The sequence below is a fragment of the Syngnathus scovelli genome, chromosome 1, assembly GCF_024217435.2.
Source record: "Syngnathus scovelli strain Florida chromosome 1, RoL_Ssco_1.2, whole genome shotgun sequence".
In the NCBI taxonomy this organism is placed as follows: domain Eukaryota; kingdom Metazoa; phylum Chordata; class Actinopteri; order Syngnathiformes; family Syngnathidae; genus Syngnathus; species Syngnathus scovelli.
In genome coordinates, this window is record NC_090847.1 from 16,945,868 (window position 1) to 16,964,001 (window position 18,134).

At 40.4% G+C, this 18,134-nt stretch overlaps 2 protein-coding genes across 3 annotated transcripts; one reads left to right on the forward strand and one right to left on the reverse strand.

Moving 5' to 3' along the window:
• The first annotated feature begins 2,353 nt into the window (after positions 1 to 2,353).
• si:ch211-39i2.2 (DNA damage-inducible transcript 4-like protein-like) lies at positions 2,354 to 3,774 on the forward strand. Its single transcript, XM_049740220.2, has 2 exons — positions 2,354 to 2,704; positions 3,130 to 3,774. Exons 1-2 carry the CDS (start codon positions 2,518 to 2,520, stop codon positions 3,588 to 3,590), a joined length of 648 nt encoding a protein of 215 aa, XP_049596177.1. The 5' UTR covers positions 2,354 to 2,517; the 3' UTR covers positions 3,591 to 3,774.
• Positions 3,775 to 4,066: 292 nt separating this feature from the next.
• brd8b (bromodomain containing 8b) lies at positions 4,067 to 17,259 on the reverse strand. Of its 2 annotated transcripts, XM_049739918.1 has the most exons (19): positions 17,147 to 17,259; positions 15,883 to 15,979; positions 15,690 to 15,759; positions 15,543 to 15,592; positions 15,332 to 15,454; positions 15,165 to 15,245; positions 14,999 to 15,063; positions 14,187 to 14,353; positions 13,737 to 13,931; positions 13,050 to 13,146; positions 12,565 to 12,707; positions 11,413 to 11,851; positions 11,301 to 11,338; positions 11,019 to 11,221; positions 10,861 to 10,953; positions 10,676 to 10,744; positions 9,753 to 10,038; positions 7,268 to 7,312; positions 4,067 to 5,399 (listed from the first exon to the last, which is right to left on the reverse strand). In XM_049739918.1, the coding sequence occupies exons 1-19, from the start codon at positions 17,163 to 17,165 to the stop codon at positions 5,340 to 5,342; spliced, it is 2,340 nt and encodes a 779-aa protein (XP_049595875.1). In that variant the 5' UTR covers positions 17,166 to 17,259; the 3' UTR covers positions 4,067 to 5,339. The 2 variants fall into 2 exon arrangements, with proteins under 2 accessions (XP_049595875.1, XP_049595952.1); XM_049739995.1 differs by lacking the exon at positions 7,268 to 7,312.
• Positions 17,260 to 18,134: the final 875 nt, after the last annotated feature.

An 18,134-nucleotide genomic window follows, 5' to 3' on the forward strand; every position in this document is an offset into this window, starting at 1 on the left:
GTTATTAGGTACACCTGAAAATGGTGGTGTACCTAGTGTAGTGTCCGTGTGACGTCACAGATCAACCAGCCAATCAGGAGGTGGGGGTGAGGGCGGGTGTGGCACTTTTCACTTTCAGTTCAGCTTTGGCCATGATTATTCCCTAATGAATTGGCCTGTTATTAGGTACACTTGAAAATGGCGGTGTACCTAATGGAGTGTCCAAGTGACGTCACAGATCACACAGCCAATCAGAAAGTGGGGGTGAGGGCGGGTGTGGCACTTTTCACTTAAACCAGGGGTGTCGACCTCCAGTCCTCGAGGGGCCGCGTTCCAATATGTTTTCCAAGTGACCCTCGTTAAGCGCACCTGCGTGAAAACTTTTAGCCACTTTCACGTTCAAAAGGAGCTAAAACTTTTCACGCACCTGCACTTAACGAGGGAATCACTCGGACACTCCATTAGGTACACCGCCATTTTCAAGTGTACCTAATAACAGGCCACTTTATTAGGGAAATATCATGGTCAAAGGTCACAGGTGTCAAGCTCTAGTCCTCTCGGCCGCGTTCCAACATATTTTCTAAGTGACCCTCGTTAAGTGCACCTGCGTGAAAAGTTTTAGCCACTTTCACGTTCAAAAACAGCTAAAACTTTTGACGCAGGTGCACTTAACGAGGAAATCACACGGACACTCCATTAGGTACACCGCCATTTTCAAGTGTACCTAATAACAGACCACTTTATTAGGGAACTATCATGGTCGAAGGTCACAGGTGTCACGCTCTAGTCCCCGGGGCCGCGTTCCAATATGTTTTCCAAGTTACCCTCGTTAAACACACACAACCGATTCTAAAGAGTCAGGTCTTAAAAAAAATGGAATGCACATCACTAGTACAAAACAGTGCAGGCGTTTGTAGGCTGCTGGTCGAAATAGCCGACTGGTTAGTGACTTGGGTTCTTGCTCGATAAGAATTTGGTTCGATCCCAGGTGCGAGAAAATACCTAGATGTGCTTTTGTTGTGCAATTAACACTTTATTTATTCTTTTTTTTTTACCTCGTGTTCTGTACCTATTGAAGTTTCCATGAGGTGTACCTACACATATTGTCATATAAAGCAGTTAACCAAATGTCTGATTTTTAAGTTTTAATTGGCGAATATAAAAACAAGGAATAAAACACAGACAAGTTTCAACATAAATGTTTAATAAAAATAATAATATTAAAAGTAAATTTCAAACCAGCAATCAGTTGTGAAATTGCAGTAGATATATTGGATAACAATATTTAGGCGTATATATGCATACACGTTATTTAAAAACTACTATAAGTGTTATAAAATAATCTCCCCGTTGTTGCATAACGGCGCATCCCTTCATGCAATAAAGTTAGCCGTTAGCTTGGAGAAAACGTGCATAAAAGAAGTGGTGTTTCAGTGAGTGGTTCTTTCTTTTCTTGGCAAATCGTAAACCTACATTCTGGCTTACATAGTTCACGCCAGGAGACGCGAAACGTTCACTGACTGATCCGTTGATGCACGAGAAAGCAGTTCACCCATTATCTCGTTCGCGAACGGGAAAGTCAGGATTCGTTCCCTCACTGATCCGTTCTCGCGATGAACTGGAAATGCAAATCACTCACTGACTTGTTCACTCACAGATCCGTTCAGTTGGTAAACGGGAATTGCAATTCACGACTCGTTCGTAAAGGAAGTTACGTCATTTTCTTCTTCGTTTTGTTTTACGGCAAGGTGGCACCAACTTCAATGCGCATTACTGACACCTACTGGTTGAAGTCATATGAAGTGAGAAAAAAAAAAAACCCGATCACTGGGGGGGGGGGGGGGGTCATTCTTTTGAACGAATCGTTCACTCACGAGCCAATACTATTTTTACTTACCCAACGCACGCGGAACGAAATACTAAACGGATAAGAATGACTCGAAGTAAAAGCGGGATAACTCGCCGCGTTTGGCGAGTGGCTCCGTCCCTGCCCTCGAACGCCTCAGATTTAGGGTACGACTCCCCACCCCTGCGAAATGTGCTAAGCATGAATGTGCTACCCCTTGTCAAACCTCTCCCCGCAGCACTATCCGCATTGCATTGCGCCCTTCTCTCAACAGGGGAAAAAAATAAGGCACCAACTTTTTAGAAGTTTAGCAATTTTTTTTTCTTTTCTTTGTTATTTACTTGTCTAGGCTGTTCTAAAACACCAGCTCGTATGCTTGATACATATTAGATGAGGTAAAAAAAAGAATCCCCTCATTTACTTCATAGAGCGGTTGGGAACATTGTTACGCGCGACTTGACACCTTACTGTAAGGTCCTGCCAAATTGCGCGAGACGCTTCGGGAACGTTCGACAGAACCAAAGCCCCGCCCACAGTCGCGAGCTCAGCTGATGCAACTAAGTCCTCCGCGATAAAAGCTCACCCGCTCACATCAGCGCTAATACCGTCTTGATGCCGCTCAACTAATACATGGAGAAAACTCTAAGCAAACGTCCGGACGAGCTATCGGAATTGTACAAACGGGAATCACGATGGTCGATACCGCGACATTTCTATTTGGAAAACAGGTGCCCGTCTTGGGAGAGGAAGAAAGCGTCACGGACGTTATAGGAACATACTTTTTCAGGCTCGCATCCCTGCGTCAAGAAGAAGAAAAAAGCACTTTGCTCCGACGGGGAAGCGTAGACAGTGGCGACGAGACCGACGGCATTTTACATTGTAAGTATATATAATAACTGAATACAACGCGGCTATTGGCGACCTCTTCTATCTTGGGATTTACCTGGGTTGGGGAACTAGTTTATACAGTATAGCGGAAGGAGCTGTCTGATGCAAGCAATGCGGTTCTTGAATCAGCTGAGCTCTGTTTCTCCGTTTTGCTGACTAACGATGTACAGTAGATCATTCTCAGTTAAAATTTACTGTAAAACTAACTTCTAAAACTTAATATTTGAACAAAAGTCCTCAGTTTTAACAATACGCAGCACCTTAGTGGGGCGAACAGAAATGAGCAAAAATATGAATGAGAGTGACAAATCTTCAAACAGCTATTACATTAATGCACATAAAGCAGTATCACGTGTAAAGAAGCATTAAATATTTCAACTCAACAGTGTTCAAAACATAAATGTTGTCCTTCACAGTTACCAACATGGATGCTGGTTTGGAGCACGAGGAGCAAGTCCTTCAACAAGATTTGACCCGGCGCATCGAGCGCTGCCTGACGGAGGCCAAGGTTTCGGTGCTCCAGTGCAAGATGCTGCTTCTCCCCCGCCAGATGACCACCAGGGTCGGTCGCGATGTGCTTCGCTCTTCCACAGATGAGCCGTGCGGGCTGCGGGGTGCTTCCATCAGGGTCTACGTGGAGACCAAGAATGGCCTAAAGTCTTTGGGGTGTGTTTTCCCGGACTCAAGTGTCACCCCGACATTTGAGCTGTCTGTCGTGTTTAAGGTGGACATGAATGACGGCTGGCCGCCACTCAAGCACATCTTTGAGAGCAGTAAAGTGTTAAAGCTTAGACCAGAGTACAAGCTAGTAAAGAGGAAGCTCTACTCTTCTGCTAGCCCCGTGATCCATGAGTTTAACACTCACGTGAGGAGTTGAACATTTTCATTTGTTTAAGCAAAGGGTCAAACTGTTAATTGTTGTCTACTAACTTGACTGTTAATTTGCACACATTGTTGAACGTTCCAAGTATACACTGGATGCACCCCCTCTGGAAGGGGCAGGGCCCATTTCTTACCTGTACTGCCTTTGTATTTTTGATAATAAAACAATTTGTTCACAATTGTTTTTCCAGTTTATTTTAGCTAGTGGTGGTGACCAGTCCAGGGTGAAACCCTGAAAACAAACTCTAAAAAATCGATAGATTTAAACAGTCATACAAGTGTAAATATTACCATATAAGTTGTAGAAAAGAGATTTAAAATTGTTAATGTACAATGTGGATTTTAAAGTTTAGAGTAGTGGTGTTTATAGTATCAAATCTGGGAGAATCCACTCTATTTTAAGAGAAAAAAAAAATCTACTTGCCTAATTTATTATATTTTCTGAAATGTGCAGCAAATAGGACAGCACCATAGTTTAAAACAAATCTTTTATTTAACAAATGTACAACTAAACATAGGATACGTGTATCTGCTATCCAAACACAAACTCTAAATGGTCCATAATGTGGGCACAAAACTTTTTTTCTTAACTTTCTAGAACACATTACACAAGCTGTCTCTGATCACGCCACAAATTCTGGCAACACCCAAAGCGATAACTGGATAGTGGATACATCAATACTAATTCAGCAAAACTGATTCGACACATTTGGACTCCTTTCAACTGCTCCTCCACCCAGGTTTGACTAATTTCTTGAATGTGTCCAGGAAGAAACTCTCATTACTTTACACAGTTAGAAGTAAAGCCTTGGTGTCATTAGGCATTAAAATGCAGTAGAACATAATTTTCAAATTGCAAAGGCCGCAACTCAACTTGTGGGGAGCGGGCTGCTTCAATTTCAGTCAGCGGATTTTTTTTTTTTTAATGTTGATTTTAATAATATCGAGTCTTGATACAGTCATAGGTTTACATACCGTAAAAGGTGTGCCAGACCTATAAGACCAAACCGTTTATGTATGGTAAATTTGGTAATTGATTGTAATACACAAATGTATTGCTTGTATTTGTTACAAAAAACAAAATACATGGCACACACATGGAGTTTTAAAAAAAAAATTGCATATTAAATCCCAAAAATTGCTTACTTGACTTTTTTCAAAATTGTTCAGCCCGATTTCACAGCTCATGATTAATCAAGCGCCTGCAACACAAGCCTCTCTTTTGGACATGGACTGTTCATCTGTAAGGTGGAATAATGGTGTTGGTGGTGCATTCAATGACACTGACACAACTGAAGAAAGTGCTAAAATTACATTGTCATTCAACAGTAAAAAAAAATATTTCGTCACAATAGACAATCAGCATATATTTTATCCAAACTATATTTAAAATTTATATCACAATTAACCTTAAAAATTAGAGAACATGGAGGAAAAGGTCAACAACACATTTGCTTCAAAATTGACATTCAGATCAATAGGTGGAAAAACAAAGCAAACTGATTCGACAACAGGAAGTCTTCAAATATCATCTTTCCAACATCTTTGTTCCATAATGTTGCATGTCTTTGAATGCACCACCCAACAAAATGTTTGAATATGTTCTGAAGAAGAAAAAGAGATGTCGCTCTATGGAGACACATCAACACCCCAGCACGTACCATATGAACAGCTCACTCTACTGAACTACTAGACCAACGCCACTCATTTCCATCTCCTTTGCCTCCGTGGGTCTTGCTCAAGTCTATTTCTTCATTTTCAGGTCAGCCTCCATTGCACTACGGCGACCCCTGGTGCCGCCATCCTGTTGTGGAAAAAGAGAGGAGGGGGGGTGGGGGGTGGGGAGCAACCAGAAAGAAGTAGGGGAAAAGAGCAAGAAAAGGGATTAATGGAGAGGTTGAGAATGTACCTGACAGCATCCCCCCCCCCACACACACACACACAGCACATAGAAGGTCCACCTCTGGGGGTATGGGGTGGGGGTAGGTGGGTTCCTCCTCGGATGGAGAACAGAAAAAAAAATATGATCAAAGGAAAATCAAACTTAAGAGAAGGAAAACAAATTAGATCATGCAGACAGAAAAAGTTCACATGAAAGAGGCATGTGTCAGCGCACCGAGATTGACTGGAAACAGTTGAACAGTGCGATTCAACACAGTTCAAATGGGTGCTCAAAGATTAAACTAGCATGTTTCATGGGACTGAGGGGGGGGGGGGGGGGGTGTAAAAACATTTGTTGGCCGGGCTGGTATTTGTAAATATTTTGTATATATTATTGAACATACTCATTCAATTCTATTTGACAGTCAGATTTTTTTTATTTTTTTTAACTCCACGCTTGCATAATCCCCCCCTCAATTGTTTCTGCTTTAAAGGGGAACATGTACATTTTGATGAGGTAAATCAGTATCAAACTCATTTTTGTCGCGGGTCGCATCGTAGTCATAGAATCCTTTAAAGGGCCATAATGATTGTCAATGCATTATATTACTGTATATACAGTATACGCTACGCAACAAATTGATGAATAACTAGTTTTGATATCAGAGACTAGTAAAAAACTGTTCAAATATTTTAAACTGATGAATATAATAAAAATTGTCAGCAATATCTTTATTTATTTTTTTAAAGTGAAGTATTGGCACAAGTTGATTGATGCACAATTTGTTTTTGCGGGCCACATAAAATGATGTGGCAGGCCATATCTGACCCCCGGGTCTTGAGTTTGACACCTATGAAGTAAATGAAAACTTCCACCTGACAGTTCTGAGGCTGGGGGATCAAACCCAGGCCTTCCTGTGTGGAGTTTGCATGTTTTCCCTGATCTTGCATGTACTTTTTTTAAGGCACTTCTTGAATTTGTCTTAAAGTGTGAATGTGAGAGCGGCATGTAATTTGTCTTGTGTCGTGTGACTGGCTGGTGGCCAATCAGGGAGAGTTGCTGCAATTCCACATTTTCGACAGATTTTGCGAGCGATGCAACACACAGATCAGTCAATAATTGCATTTATCAGCTTGTGCAGGAGTAATAGAAGTTCATCTGATTTAACAAAAGTGACCCAAGCGTTGACCTCACAAAGCAAACACTGATAAGTGGTGCAGGTATTTGAGTTGCAACAAGGTCAAAGGGCATCACGTGGGAGATAGCTTTCCCAAACAGTGTGGTGCTCAGATTGAGCTGAAATCTTTTAGAGTAAGTGACAATGCAATTTAAATGACCACCTCCATATCAATTATCCCCGTGTAGTGCAGATAGTTATTCTTGCTCGTTTCAATCTCAAGTAGTGTTGACCTGCGTATAGTCGCCACAGAATAACATTGCTGCCATTTAAATTCACATTATATACATAGTATGCAGCTCAAATTCTGCTCAGCACACATTTCTTGATTTTTTTTTTTTTTATTCAATGATTGTGTGCTGCCGCTCTCCGCTTTATGGCGTACAAACCCAAAATCGACCAGGACTATTCAAAACAACAATTGTTTACTTATTGCGTAACTAATATCACCCCCAACCTTTAATATCTTGTATTACTATGGCTTTAAACACTTCTTATCATGCCACAAATGTCAAACTGAAAAATGAACTGATGAGGTGGTTGTGATGACAAGAAGCGTGTGTGGACGGTGGCCTGCTTCTGGTGAGATCTGATCAATAACCTGCATACTTACAAAGAGAGAGAGAAGGAAAGCAGGAGAGGCCATTGGGACCATGTCCTGCAGAAGGACACACATTGGAGTGAGGAGGAGAGAACACACACGCACATGCGCGCACACGCACACACACAAATATGTGAGAAAGCGTCATTAAAGTGTCCATCAAATGGATAGACGAGCGTCCCCCCCCCCCCCCAAAAAAAAAAGCTACCAAAACCATACACACTCATAAACAAGTACTTATACAACATTTTGGTATTCAATACAGTGTATCAACAATTTGCAGTTATGCTTTGTTCTGGTTGAACCTACAGAATTTTAACAGATTTTTTTTCAAGCTATGCAACACACTGATCAGTCCGTTTGACATCTAACAAATGCTGGTTGAAGACTGAGATGCTTGGCCAGTGTGTGACCAAGCTGGTGCACATCATAAGGAGGTGTCAGGCCATTGTGGCAATATATGCTTCACCCACACTACCGATTGTTACACAAACACTACATTGTAAACTTGCCAATATGTCTTCTTTCTTCAAACTTCAATTTACCACTCCACCAAAGACGAGGCAATGGTAGCAACAAAATAGGCGAGGGTGGAAAATATTTGCAACATATTTCATCGGCGCAACTCACGCATTCCATTCCCTCTGCTTATCACACAAAATTGTGTCCATGACAAAGGTGGCACCGCAGGCTTTCCAAGGTATATTATTGCCAAAAAGAATAGTTACAACAAAGAAACCAATTTCTTTACTTTTTGCAAAATGCAGTTTAAAAAAAAACCTAAAGTGACAAATGTAACTGAACATAAATTCATTAATAACTGTGGACACCTTTGGGAAAAGGACCACATTGTAAACATTCACTGGTCCTACTTTACTGGCTAATAACAACTATGCTCAAGCACAAACCCACAAGTCATTGGAAATTCACATAACAGCAGCAAGTGGCAAAACAGCTTCGCCAAGTGGCTGGCAAACATACAAACGCACACAAGCACACATGGAGAGACAGACATTTGCGAGAAGTGAAGCTTCATGCAATAAAAGATTTGACCAAAAATGATCACACCACCGCACTGGCTGAGGTTTCTCGTGTGTGTCATCAGTGTGCTCTTAAGCATGTGTGTAAATCTTTATACCAATGTTCAACTCAATAGTCATAGACAATAGATATAATAATCACACGCCACAATGACTTGCGAGGGTATATCATTCCTTTTTTTTTTCATTATATACTGATTAATGTGATACCATGCATGTGTTGGAAAATGAGAATACTCTGGTCACTGCCAACTAAACTGCAAAAGATGTTGACAATCGTAGAAATAATACTTGCGCAATGCAAGGCACATATGTAGTTGAAGGCACATTCTCACCAGAAGAAAAGTTCAAATTTATAAATTGAGACACTTGAGATTTGAATTCAGCGAGATGATGGACACATTTAAGCAGTAGACTTGCACATGTCCCTAAGCCTAATGCTATAATCTTTCAGTCATATATCCAGTTTACAAGACTTTGGGCATGCCAGCTCAAGGAAGTGTTCCATTAAGTTACACATCAATGCTCAGAGTAAACTACAGTGAATTCCCCTCCATCCTGGGGTTGCCTTCCAGTACACCCCTTCAATAAGTGATATACACCCTAGGCATGCTACTGTTAGCCTGCATTTGCGCACTTGAGTTTCAATAGGTGATCACCAAATGGCACCTCTATGACTTAGCGACGAAACAAAAAATCTCTGCATTTGATCGTGCAGTTTCAGCTGTGTCGATGCAAATATAAATTCAAAACAATAAATAGTATATGATGAGAGAATAAGATCAATGTACAATATGTGTACTCACACCAGCAAGGACGACAACGTTGGTGATGAAGCTGCTCTAATACAATGCATTCTTGTTTCAACGCCAGTGACTTCTTGTTTTAACAACAAAAAATAATAATAATTATAATAAACCTCTCCCGACCATTGAAAATATGCCTATGGGCAGCTGGCCTGCTGTGTTTCTCCTTTTGACTCCGACAATGCTGTTTTGGTACTGTAGTGCAGACCAATACCAGGATGTCACTCCGCTAAAGTTAAACAAAAGTATTACGTACAGCATGGGAAACGTAGAAATGATCAGCAAGTGGGCGCGGTGCGTCTACTGACAAAAGGCAAAAGCCAATCAGTGGCTGACAGTTTGCAACAACCGGAGCTACGTTATTTTATCGTGATGCATGGGATCTGGAACGAACGCACACACGAATCAAATCACAAATCTAAAAATTTTTACCGCCATCCCGAAACTCACGATGTTGGGAGTTTTACTCTAAGTCACATTTAAACCTAATAAAGTAGTGTCAAAGCATACTTGATGGTTATTTGCTCAATCTGAAACATCTGATTCTTGGTAGCAAATGTACTGTCCCAGTTTCAGACAAACAAACCTAAACACATTTGAGGAACTAGAACATGTATGTCACTTTCTCCTGATTTAAGTTTCTCAACACACCTTCTCAGCTGGCTCGCCTGGTTTGCGATTTCCCTCCCTGCCACGGAGGCTCTTGGCGGAGATGGCACTCTCTGAGGTTTGCATAATGAGCTGCGTGGCCAGGAACTGCTGAACGTGCTCCAGGACATCACGCTGCATTTCCAGGGCCATGTGATAGACGTCGTGGTCTGACGAGTTGTACATAACAGCATTCTGAAACATCAGCATGATGTCGCGCTGGAATTCTGCTGTTGTACGGATCACGCCGGATTCAATGTTCTTCTTGATTGCAGATAGGTCCATCGGTCTGTAACAGGATGAGTTAAGGCAAAGGAGAAGATTGTTCCTTGTACGCTACATCGGCTCGATTATGGATAAAATTATAATTACGATTATTTTGTTCAATATTGAAATCACGATTATTTACACAATTATGCTTTTTAAATTGGAACGGTATTTCTTGAACATGCTTGGAACAGTATTTAGAGAACATGTTTTAGAAAAATGAATTTCGTCTGGAGCTAAAATAGTAAACGATTAAAGTTCGATTAATTGAGCAGCCCCATTGTGCGTTTTAAAAAGAATAAACTCAGAACTCAAATTGGGGCTTACAGAGGAAAGTAAAAAATCTTGATCAAGCAACGGTAAGCTGAAAAAACACTGGTGGGCAATTTTCATTTGTCAGTGGCCTGGGCACCCGTTCATTATTGCCAGTCCAACTGTTAATCAGTCTGTCAGTCCATCATTCTAATTTAATTGCGCTACCATCATCGCTTCCCACCGATCCACAGGTCTGCTAGTCCGCCAATCCGTTAAGAAAGAAAAAAAAAACGAAAAATCCATCCATCCATTACCTAAACCAATTTAATCAAAAAACGCCATCATTTGTGAATATGTGGCTTGCCCAGTCATTAAAATGGGTTGCAGGAACACTGTGACCTCACCTGTGTACAATGCTGTGGTAACCAGGGGCGATGTCATCTGATACAGGCTGCAAGAAGACGCTGGCATACCTGAGAGAAACGAGATTAACAAATAGTTCTGGAGGTGGCACTGCGTAAAATGAGCATGATTACAGCAGACAATACTGATTTGTTTTGTGGGTTGAGGCAAGGCTAGAGAGCATCACCTGTGGTTAGCTGCAGCTCTCCACACCAGCATTATGGCTTTCTTCCAAATTTTCTGAGCCTGCACAGCCTCTTGGTCCTCGCCACATGTAGATCTGGTATGAACAGAGAATGGGGATTGGTACCCGAACGACAAAACATGGTCTACAAAGATACTCACAGCTGGGAAGACGAGGCGGGGCTGCTGGCTAGTGAATCAGCCGTGTAGCGTTGAGAGGGCGGCCCATAACCATCTTCACTCTCACTGGCAGCTCGCTCCACTTCTGACAAATAGGCACCCTCCCCCTCGCCGCACTCCTCTTTCAGCTCCATTCCTTCTTCAGGATCGCACTCGCTCCCTGCTTCTTCCTCCTCTTTCACCTCCTGATTTTAAGTAGCACTTTGGTCAATGGCAGCATAGTAAGAAAAGCTTTACAATTATACAATAATCTTTGTCTATTACCTTGGACTCTCTTCCAGATACAGAACTGTCCTCAGAATCTGTGGGACACACGATGATTGTTAGTCATTTTTTAAAAACTGGGACATCATGTTCTGTGTGTTTGTTAGGTCACCTAGGCATGGTGGGTTCGCTTCGGGCTGGTTCCACTCCTCTACTTCAGTCTTCACTACCGCATTTGTGTCCCCTTTTACTTCATTGCCCTCTTCTGTATCATCACCTCCAGCAGTGACATCTTCCGAGTTGTCACACGAAGTGATGTCACTTTCAGTCACAGCTGATTCACAGTTTCCCTTGACCCGTTCCTCTGTGCTTGTAGTTTCTGGTTGATTTGGGGCATCTGGGCTGAGAGGGGTGGGAACAGAGAGTGTCGCCGCATCACAAGCCTCCTGTATGTGCTCCGAGTCTTGGACAGTGGATGCTGGATCTGATTCCTTTATTTCCTGGGTTTCCCAGGGGCCTGGCAGGGTGTGTCCTTCTGAAACAGCCTCTTCACACAGAGACAGTGCTGCTTCCACTGCTGCTGCATCCAAAGCCTCCACTGAATCATCCACCTCGAAAGCACAGCAAGCATGACTTCTCAATACCCAGCTACTGACAGACCCAAGCCCAAGTTAAAAAATCAATAAATTAAAAAAACGGTGTGTTGCATCAGAAAGGGGATTCCACAAATAAAAAAAAGCCGAAAGTCCCAACATAGTGGAACCTTGGTTCACAACCTTATTTTTTTTCTCATACTGTTCACAAACTAACATTTTAGATAACCGAAGCAACTTTTCCCAATAAAGTGAATGGTGATTGAAATATAAAGTACTCATTTTTATTAGATTTGCTACATATCTGGTTGTCTGGCAACAAGTCAAGGTTGGACACTACCCTCTTGGCCAAATTAAACTGGGATAGGCTCCAGCTCACCATTAAGCTAATATGAACAAGTGCAATATAAACTGGATGACGTGATGTTTTCAACTTTTTTTTGTTGTTGTTGACCAGAAACATTAAATCTCTGTGACTTCTGTGGCAGTGAATTGAGTTCTGCCTGTATTGTACACTACTGCCACCTGCTGTTCTAATGAAGCTCAAATGAAAAGTGTCTTTCAAATGTAAATGTGATTCAAATATAATTGACCGGATCTATTACCATTGTATGCTACCAGGGATTCATACTTGCTGCATCAGCGTTTTTGGGGTACGTGACAGAACTGAAGACCAGCATATTTACATCAACGATTATACTAACAGTATACTAAGACTTTTAAGTGTGTACCTTTTCCTCAATGATGGCAATGATGTCACCTACAGTTTCCAGATCTAGCTCGTCTCCCATGTAAGAGACAGCGACAAGGTCCTCTTCTACTAATCCTGTGTCTTCACCAAGCTCTGCCTTCACTGCAGCTTCAACTTCCCCCACTACAAAAAAAAAAAAAAAAAAAAAAAAAAAAAAAAAGAGGGCACATTAAAATGGTTGCTGTACATGGTAGGCCTTTTCCAATTCAGAACATTATGTAGAGTCTTGCCTGTTAGCTTAGCAATTACAAAGTTACTGGTAGCTGCTGGCAACCCTAAAAAAGGCAAAAAACTCAAAACATGCTGTACATTTCTGCCAAAGTAAGAGTTTTATCTCAAGCAACATTTTTATATGCCAAATCTAAGATTCAGGTTTTTTTTTTTTTTTTTCATCAAATGGTTGAATAAGACCAAACCTGAGCATAAGCCAGCCAAAATTTACTTTGTTACACTGAGAACATTTACCTGTCATGACGTCATGGCCAGGTGGTAGGGGGGCGGCGACAACAGCAGCAGTTTGTATTCCATTGCTAAGACTTCCAGAGGTGTCTCCATCAGTCACCTGCAAGAGCACAATTGTTTGTTGTTCTTGTAATAAATGTAGGTTGTACTAAACAAGGGCACCTTAGCAACACAGGGCATTCACAGGTTTGTCACGATTTTTCACCTAATGCGAGTGGGCCACATGGGCTCGATAATATGTTGCAATATGACAAATGGTTTGGCACAGTTGTCGAATGGTTTTAAGCTCTATTGAGAACTTTAAAAGCAGGCTTAAATGTGGAAAGCAATTAGGGCCTTCATTTTCAAAAATAGGACTTTCATCCTCGACTGAAATAAACGCTGACAAGGCATGCTGCATTTGTCTCTTTTTTCAACAGACAATCAGACAGCTCTGGCATTGTAGTTGCGGTCTAACTTTATTGTGCGATAATATCTATCACAGGTTAACAAATACACTATCCTGACAAAAAACATTAGTTTAAGAACTTGCTGCATATAATGTAATCTGACTGCAATGTCACATTCATCATATGCACCAATAACAATAAATTATAACCATATTGTCTGCGGTGGATATATCATGGCTTCATGAATCATGTGATCTAATAGTTTCTTGAACTATCAAATTCAGGCTATGCTGGCTCTCACAAGGCGGGGGCTGCCTGAGATGTGGTTGCCTTTTTTCAGCAGTTCCGACAGCAGAGGAGAGGGAGGCGGTGTAGCTTTCTGAGGCAGCAGCCTCTTCTGTGAAGTATCCTCGGCAAGAGTGGCAAGGCCTCCTCCATCTTTATGCCCTTGGCCTGGAGCTTCTGACACTGGGAGAAAAAAACCTATACCTTGGACCTGGAGCGGCAGAAGAAAATGAAATTAGTGGTTAACAAAGTTCAGTTGAAATTTTCAGGGAGAGATGGAAAACAGGCAGAATATGGTGACCAGGGTTCCCTACCCATGCCATAGACCAATGAAGCAAGACTACTTTAAAAAATAGGTTACTTGTGGAGTAGCAAATATTTGAGGCTACGCAATTCAAACTGGAGTATCCCTGGAAACGGACTGCGTTCAACCAGGATGTTAACACGTAGGCAAGGATGAACGTACAGAGTGGGTACTGGTGTCATCTGAAACGATGGCTGCTGCAGGCTCCGTGGGTGGTGTGGGGGCTGATGTGTCCGTCTGAGAGTCCAGGCTCGTAGGACTGGCCCCCAAAGGAGACCGAACAGTGACACTGGGCAGACGCTTGGGAGTGTTTTTAATTGCCTGACGAGCTGGAAGACAAATGAGAGTAAGAGTATAATATATGCATCTATTGAACTCCTGATCATCACTTTCTAATGGAATCTCTAAAACCACAACTTTTAAGAAAATCAAACAGTGGCATATTTCTTGAGGGGGGAAAAAAGCTTTAACAGTTAACCAAAGCTATTACGGCTATGGTTTTTTTGGACAAATTACTCATACGTAACTACCTAATTTTTCCTCATTATTGTCTAACAAAATAGACTTTAAATCTTGAGGAGACATCATGTCGCAATGTTACCGCACAGTCATGAAAAAATGGATTTACAACACTTCTCAGACAGTTCAAGTGTTCAACAGAGATTTGCTCTCAATGTTTTTCAACACTTTAGACAGGTTAATAATCTGTATAAACAACACAATAAGTATTCTTATAATAATAAGAATTTATGAAAAAATACTAAATTGCCTAAATTAGGACATAGATTCCAGCCTGACCACAGCACGATACGTACAAAAAAGGAGTGATTCCTGACCTGGCTACCGTGTCAAACAAGTAAGCAGGGAGAAAATTATTATGTAACGTAATTTTGGTTTTGTGGATTTGCCTTCGGTATAACTTAGGAATTTTCAAATGCTAAATTCTGAAATGCATATTCTTTGACATTTTTCACCTTGATATGCCATTTCTGTTGCTTTTCTCTTCTGCTCTGCTTCCTCCTCCTCTTGCTTCTTTTTTCTGCCACAGAGAATTGAAAGAAATGTAAGGAAAAGTGACGTTTTGACAACATGGATGGTTTAACAAATGAAAGAAATGAAAACTGGTTGAACAAATCTTACAATGTTATCTCTGCCCACAGTTCTTTCAGCTGGGGGTCCATGTGACCTGTCTGTATCAGGTCCACTTCCTTTTTCAACTTTCTGCACAGAGAGAAATCACAGATTGGGCAAAGGGTACAAATGTTGCATAAGAAATTTTGAAAGCTTCCTTTCAAGATCGTAGCTACCTGTACTGTTCCTGTGTGTCTCGTAGTAGTTTTTTCAGCTCCTCTATCCTCTCAGTAGTCAATCTACGAACAATTACATCCTCAATGGTCTCAACCACCTCGCCCTTCTCACCACGCTTACGTCTAAAACCAAAGTTGCATTGAACTCAAATTACAAACGTGGCAAAAGCTGTTTTGGTCTGACTGTGTATTTGTGATTTTCAGTACTGACTTAGGGGCTTCTGTGGCTTCCAGCAGCTCAGAATACTGTGAGGCACAGTGCTGAAACATTAAGAAATGAATGAATAATCCCAGATATTGGGGACATCGATTAAATCCAATGCTGCTTCCTCAACAGACAACAGCTGGGATCTCTTACCTTCTGTGAGAACCAGTCAGGTGGTCGACCGGGCTCAGAAAAAGGCTTGATGGCTCTACTTACAGATACCCTAAAAGTATCGAAAGAGTAGTATTCACTTCAAGTTAGGAAATTCATACAAAGTTATGTTACTTTAAAGATTAGAAATATTGTACATAGAATGTACAAGAGTGATATTAAGTTGCCTGTTTACCAGTTTTGGTCACCACTCCTCATAACAGAAGAGGCCAGGCACAGTTTCTCTCTGACTGACCATGGCTCTGTTGGGCCAACATTCAGAATTTTATGCTCTGGAACAAAGCAGAGACACAGTTGAACACCAATAAAATGATCACAAGTAAAAATAAAACAATAAGTCAATACATTTAAATTCTCAAAATTATGGATATCAGTGAAGAAGGAAAATGTGATATCAGAATGACGTCAAGGAATCATAAATGTATGAGACCCAAATTAAGACACACTATTAGAAGAATAACTATATACCATATGGCGACTGTTGATGACTTTATGCTATACTTAGTAAGTGGCATTTTTTTAAATGAATTAGTCGATTTTTTTTAAACATTTGTTGATCTGTTGAATCCGAAGTAACAAATATCAAACATTACCCAATTAATTTATAACAAGTCTCTAAATATTAGCATTTACGTTAGAAATGTAAATATTATACATATGCAGTTAAAAGTCATTGTTTTATTAACTTTTTGCCCTTAAAGAAATGTGATTTTAATACTATGCATTTATCTTGTATATCTTGTATACTTTAAAAAATACTGTTAGAATACATTTTAAGGATAAAAATGAAGAATACACGCATCTTGATTTAAAAATATTGAGAGGAGTCTATCACATATAGTCATTATTAATATTATTATTTGTTATCTTTTTTTTTTTTTTTTTTTTGTGGCTACTCCTGGCCATTTACGTAAAGTTCTTTGGTTTTCTTACGTTAAAATACAGTAGCGGACTATACAATAGAACATTGAGCATGTAATACAGGACAATCCAAAACTAAAAAGTACACATAAAATAGGGTGAGTTGATGTATTCTTTTCCAAATAAATTTATTGTGGGTTGATAGCCTAATTGATACGAGTGTACGTCACGTTTAAATTAAAATGTATTGCATGTAATGGAATATGGTAGTTACAGTTTAATTGACTGAAAAGAGAAACGGCAGAAACGACAGTCATGCAAGGCAAGAGTACTGGCAACAATACTTTAACAAACAGCTAGTATACATTCTACGTTAGCTTAGCACTGTTACACAATTACGGGGGAACTCTATGGTGAAACACAAACAGCTACGCGATATTGCGTTTGTTTAAGGTAATAAAACTCTCATTTTCAACTAAACTAAGCCAAAGAACAACGTTTGGAGTACATTTCCATAGGTTTGCATCCTAAACTTCACAGAAAGACCTCTCGGTGGAAGAGGAAGAAAAAACACTCACTGCCTATCCCGCTCGCCATTTCTTTAGTGATAACAAGGCCAAGGTCCCAACTTCCGCCGGACGAATTTCAAAGATACACGAATGGGTTGAGAGAATATGGCCCTGTCCAAATTCTTGTAGTCTAGCCTACATAGGGTATAGTGCGAGTACTCGGACAGGGCCCGAGTACCTACAAGGTATCGAGGAATCACTCGTACGTAAAGGTCGCTGGTTTATTGAATGTGTCGAAGTGACATGATCGACACCCGTTTATTTGTTGCAACGAGATGCATCATGCACCAATTATTTTACACTCAGAATTAAAAAAAAAAAAAATCATTAGTCGTGTCTGGTGCCTTTGAGTTTTCCAGATATAATATTGTGAGTAACTGGGTGAAAGAGAGGAACTTACTTAGTGAACCTTGTGGAAACACACTTTTTAAATTGAGTCCATGTTAGTTTACGGCAGACTTGACATTTAATATGGCGGACAAGGTTACCTGTACAAGCAATGGCTCATGGCGGGGTCTTTTTATAATAATAAAAATAATCATCATCATAATCCCAATGGACGTCTATTAGACGTCTAGTCTAAATTTAGACCGAATTTAGATGTCTATAATTGGTGTAGTCCGAATCTAGACGACGAAATTAAATCCATTAAATATTATATATTAAAAACTAAAATAGCTGTAAGTTGTATAAATGATGGAGAAATGTTGTATTACTACGTTTTAAACAATCATTGATCAGTGTAGTTTTTATTTCGACCAGGTTTAGACGTCTAAATCTAGACCTTATTATCGTATCTTTTTAGACCATATTTTATTTAGGATTTAGGGTGCTGTCTCTTTCAGGCAAATTGATATTTTATTTTGATGCAGTTGAGTAGTTATATTAAAGAGGGATATACACTACTTAATGTATTTAATTCATAGATATTTTCTGGTAATTGCCTGTTTTTTGCATTATACATGATTACTGTTTGGTAAGATACCATATCAGTGAA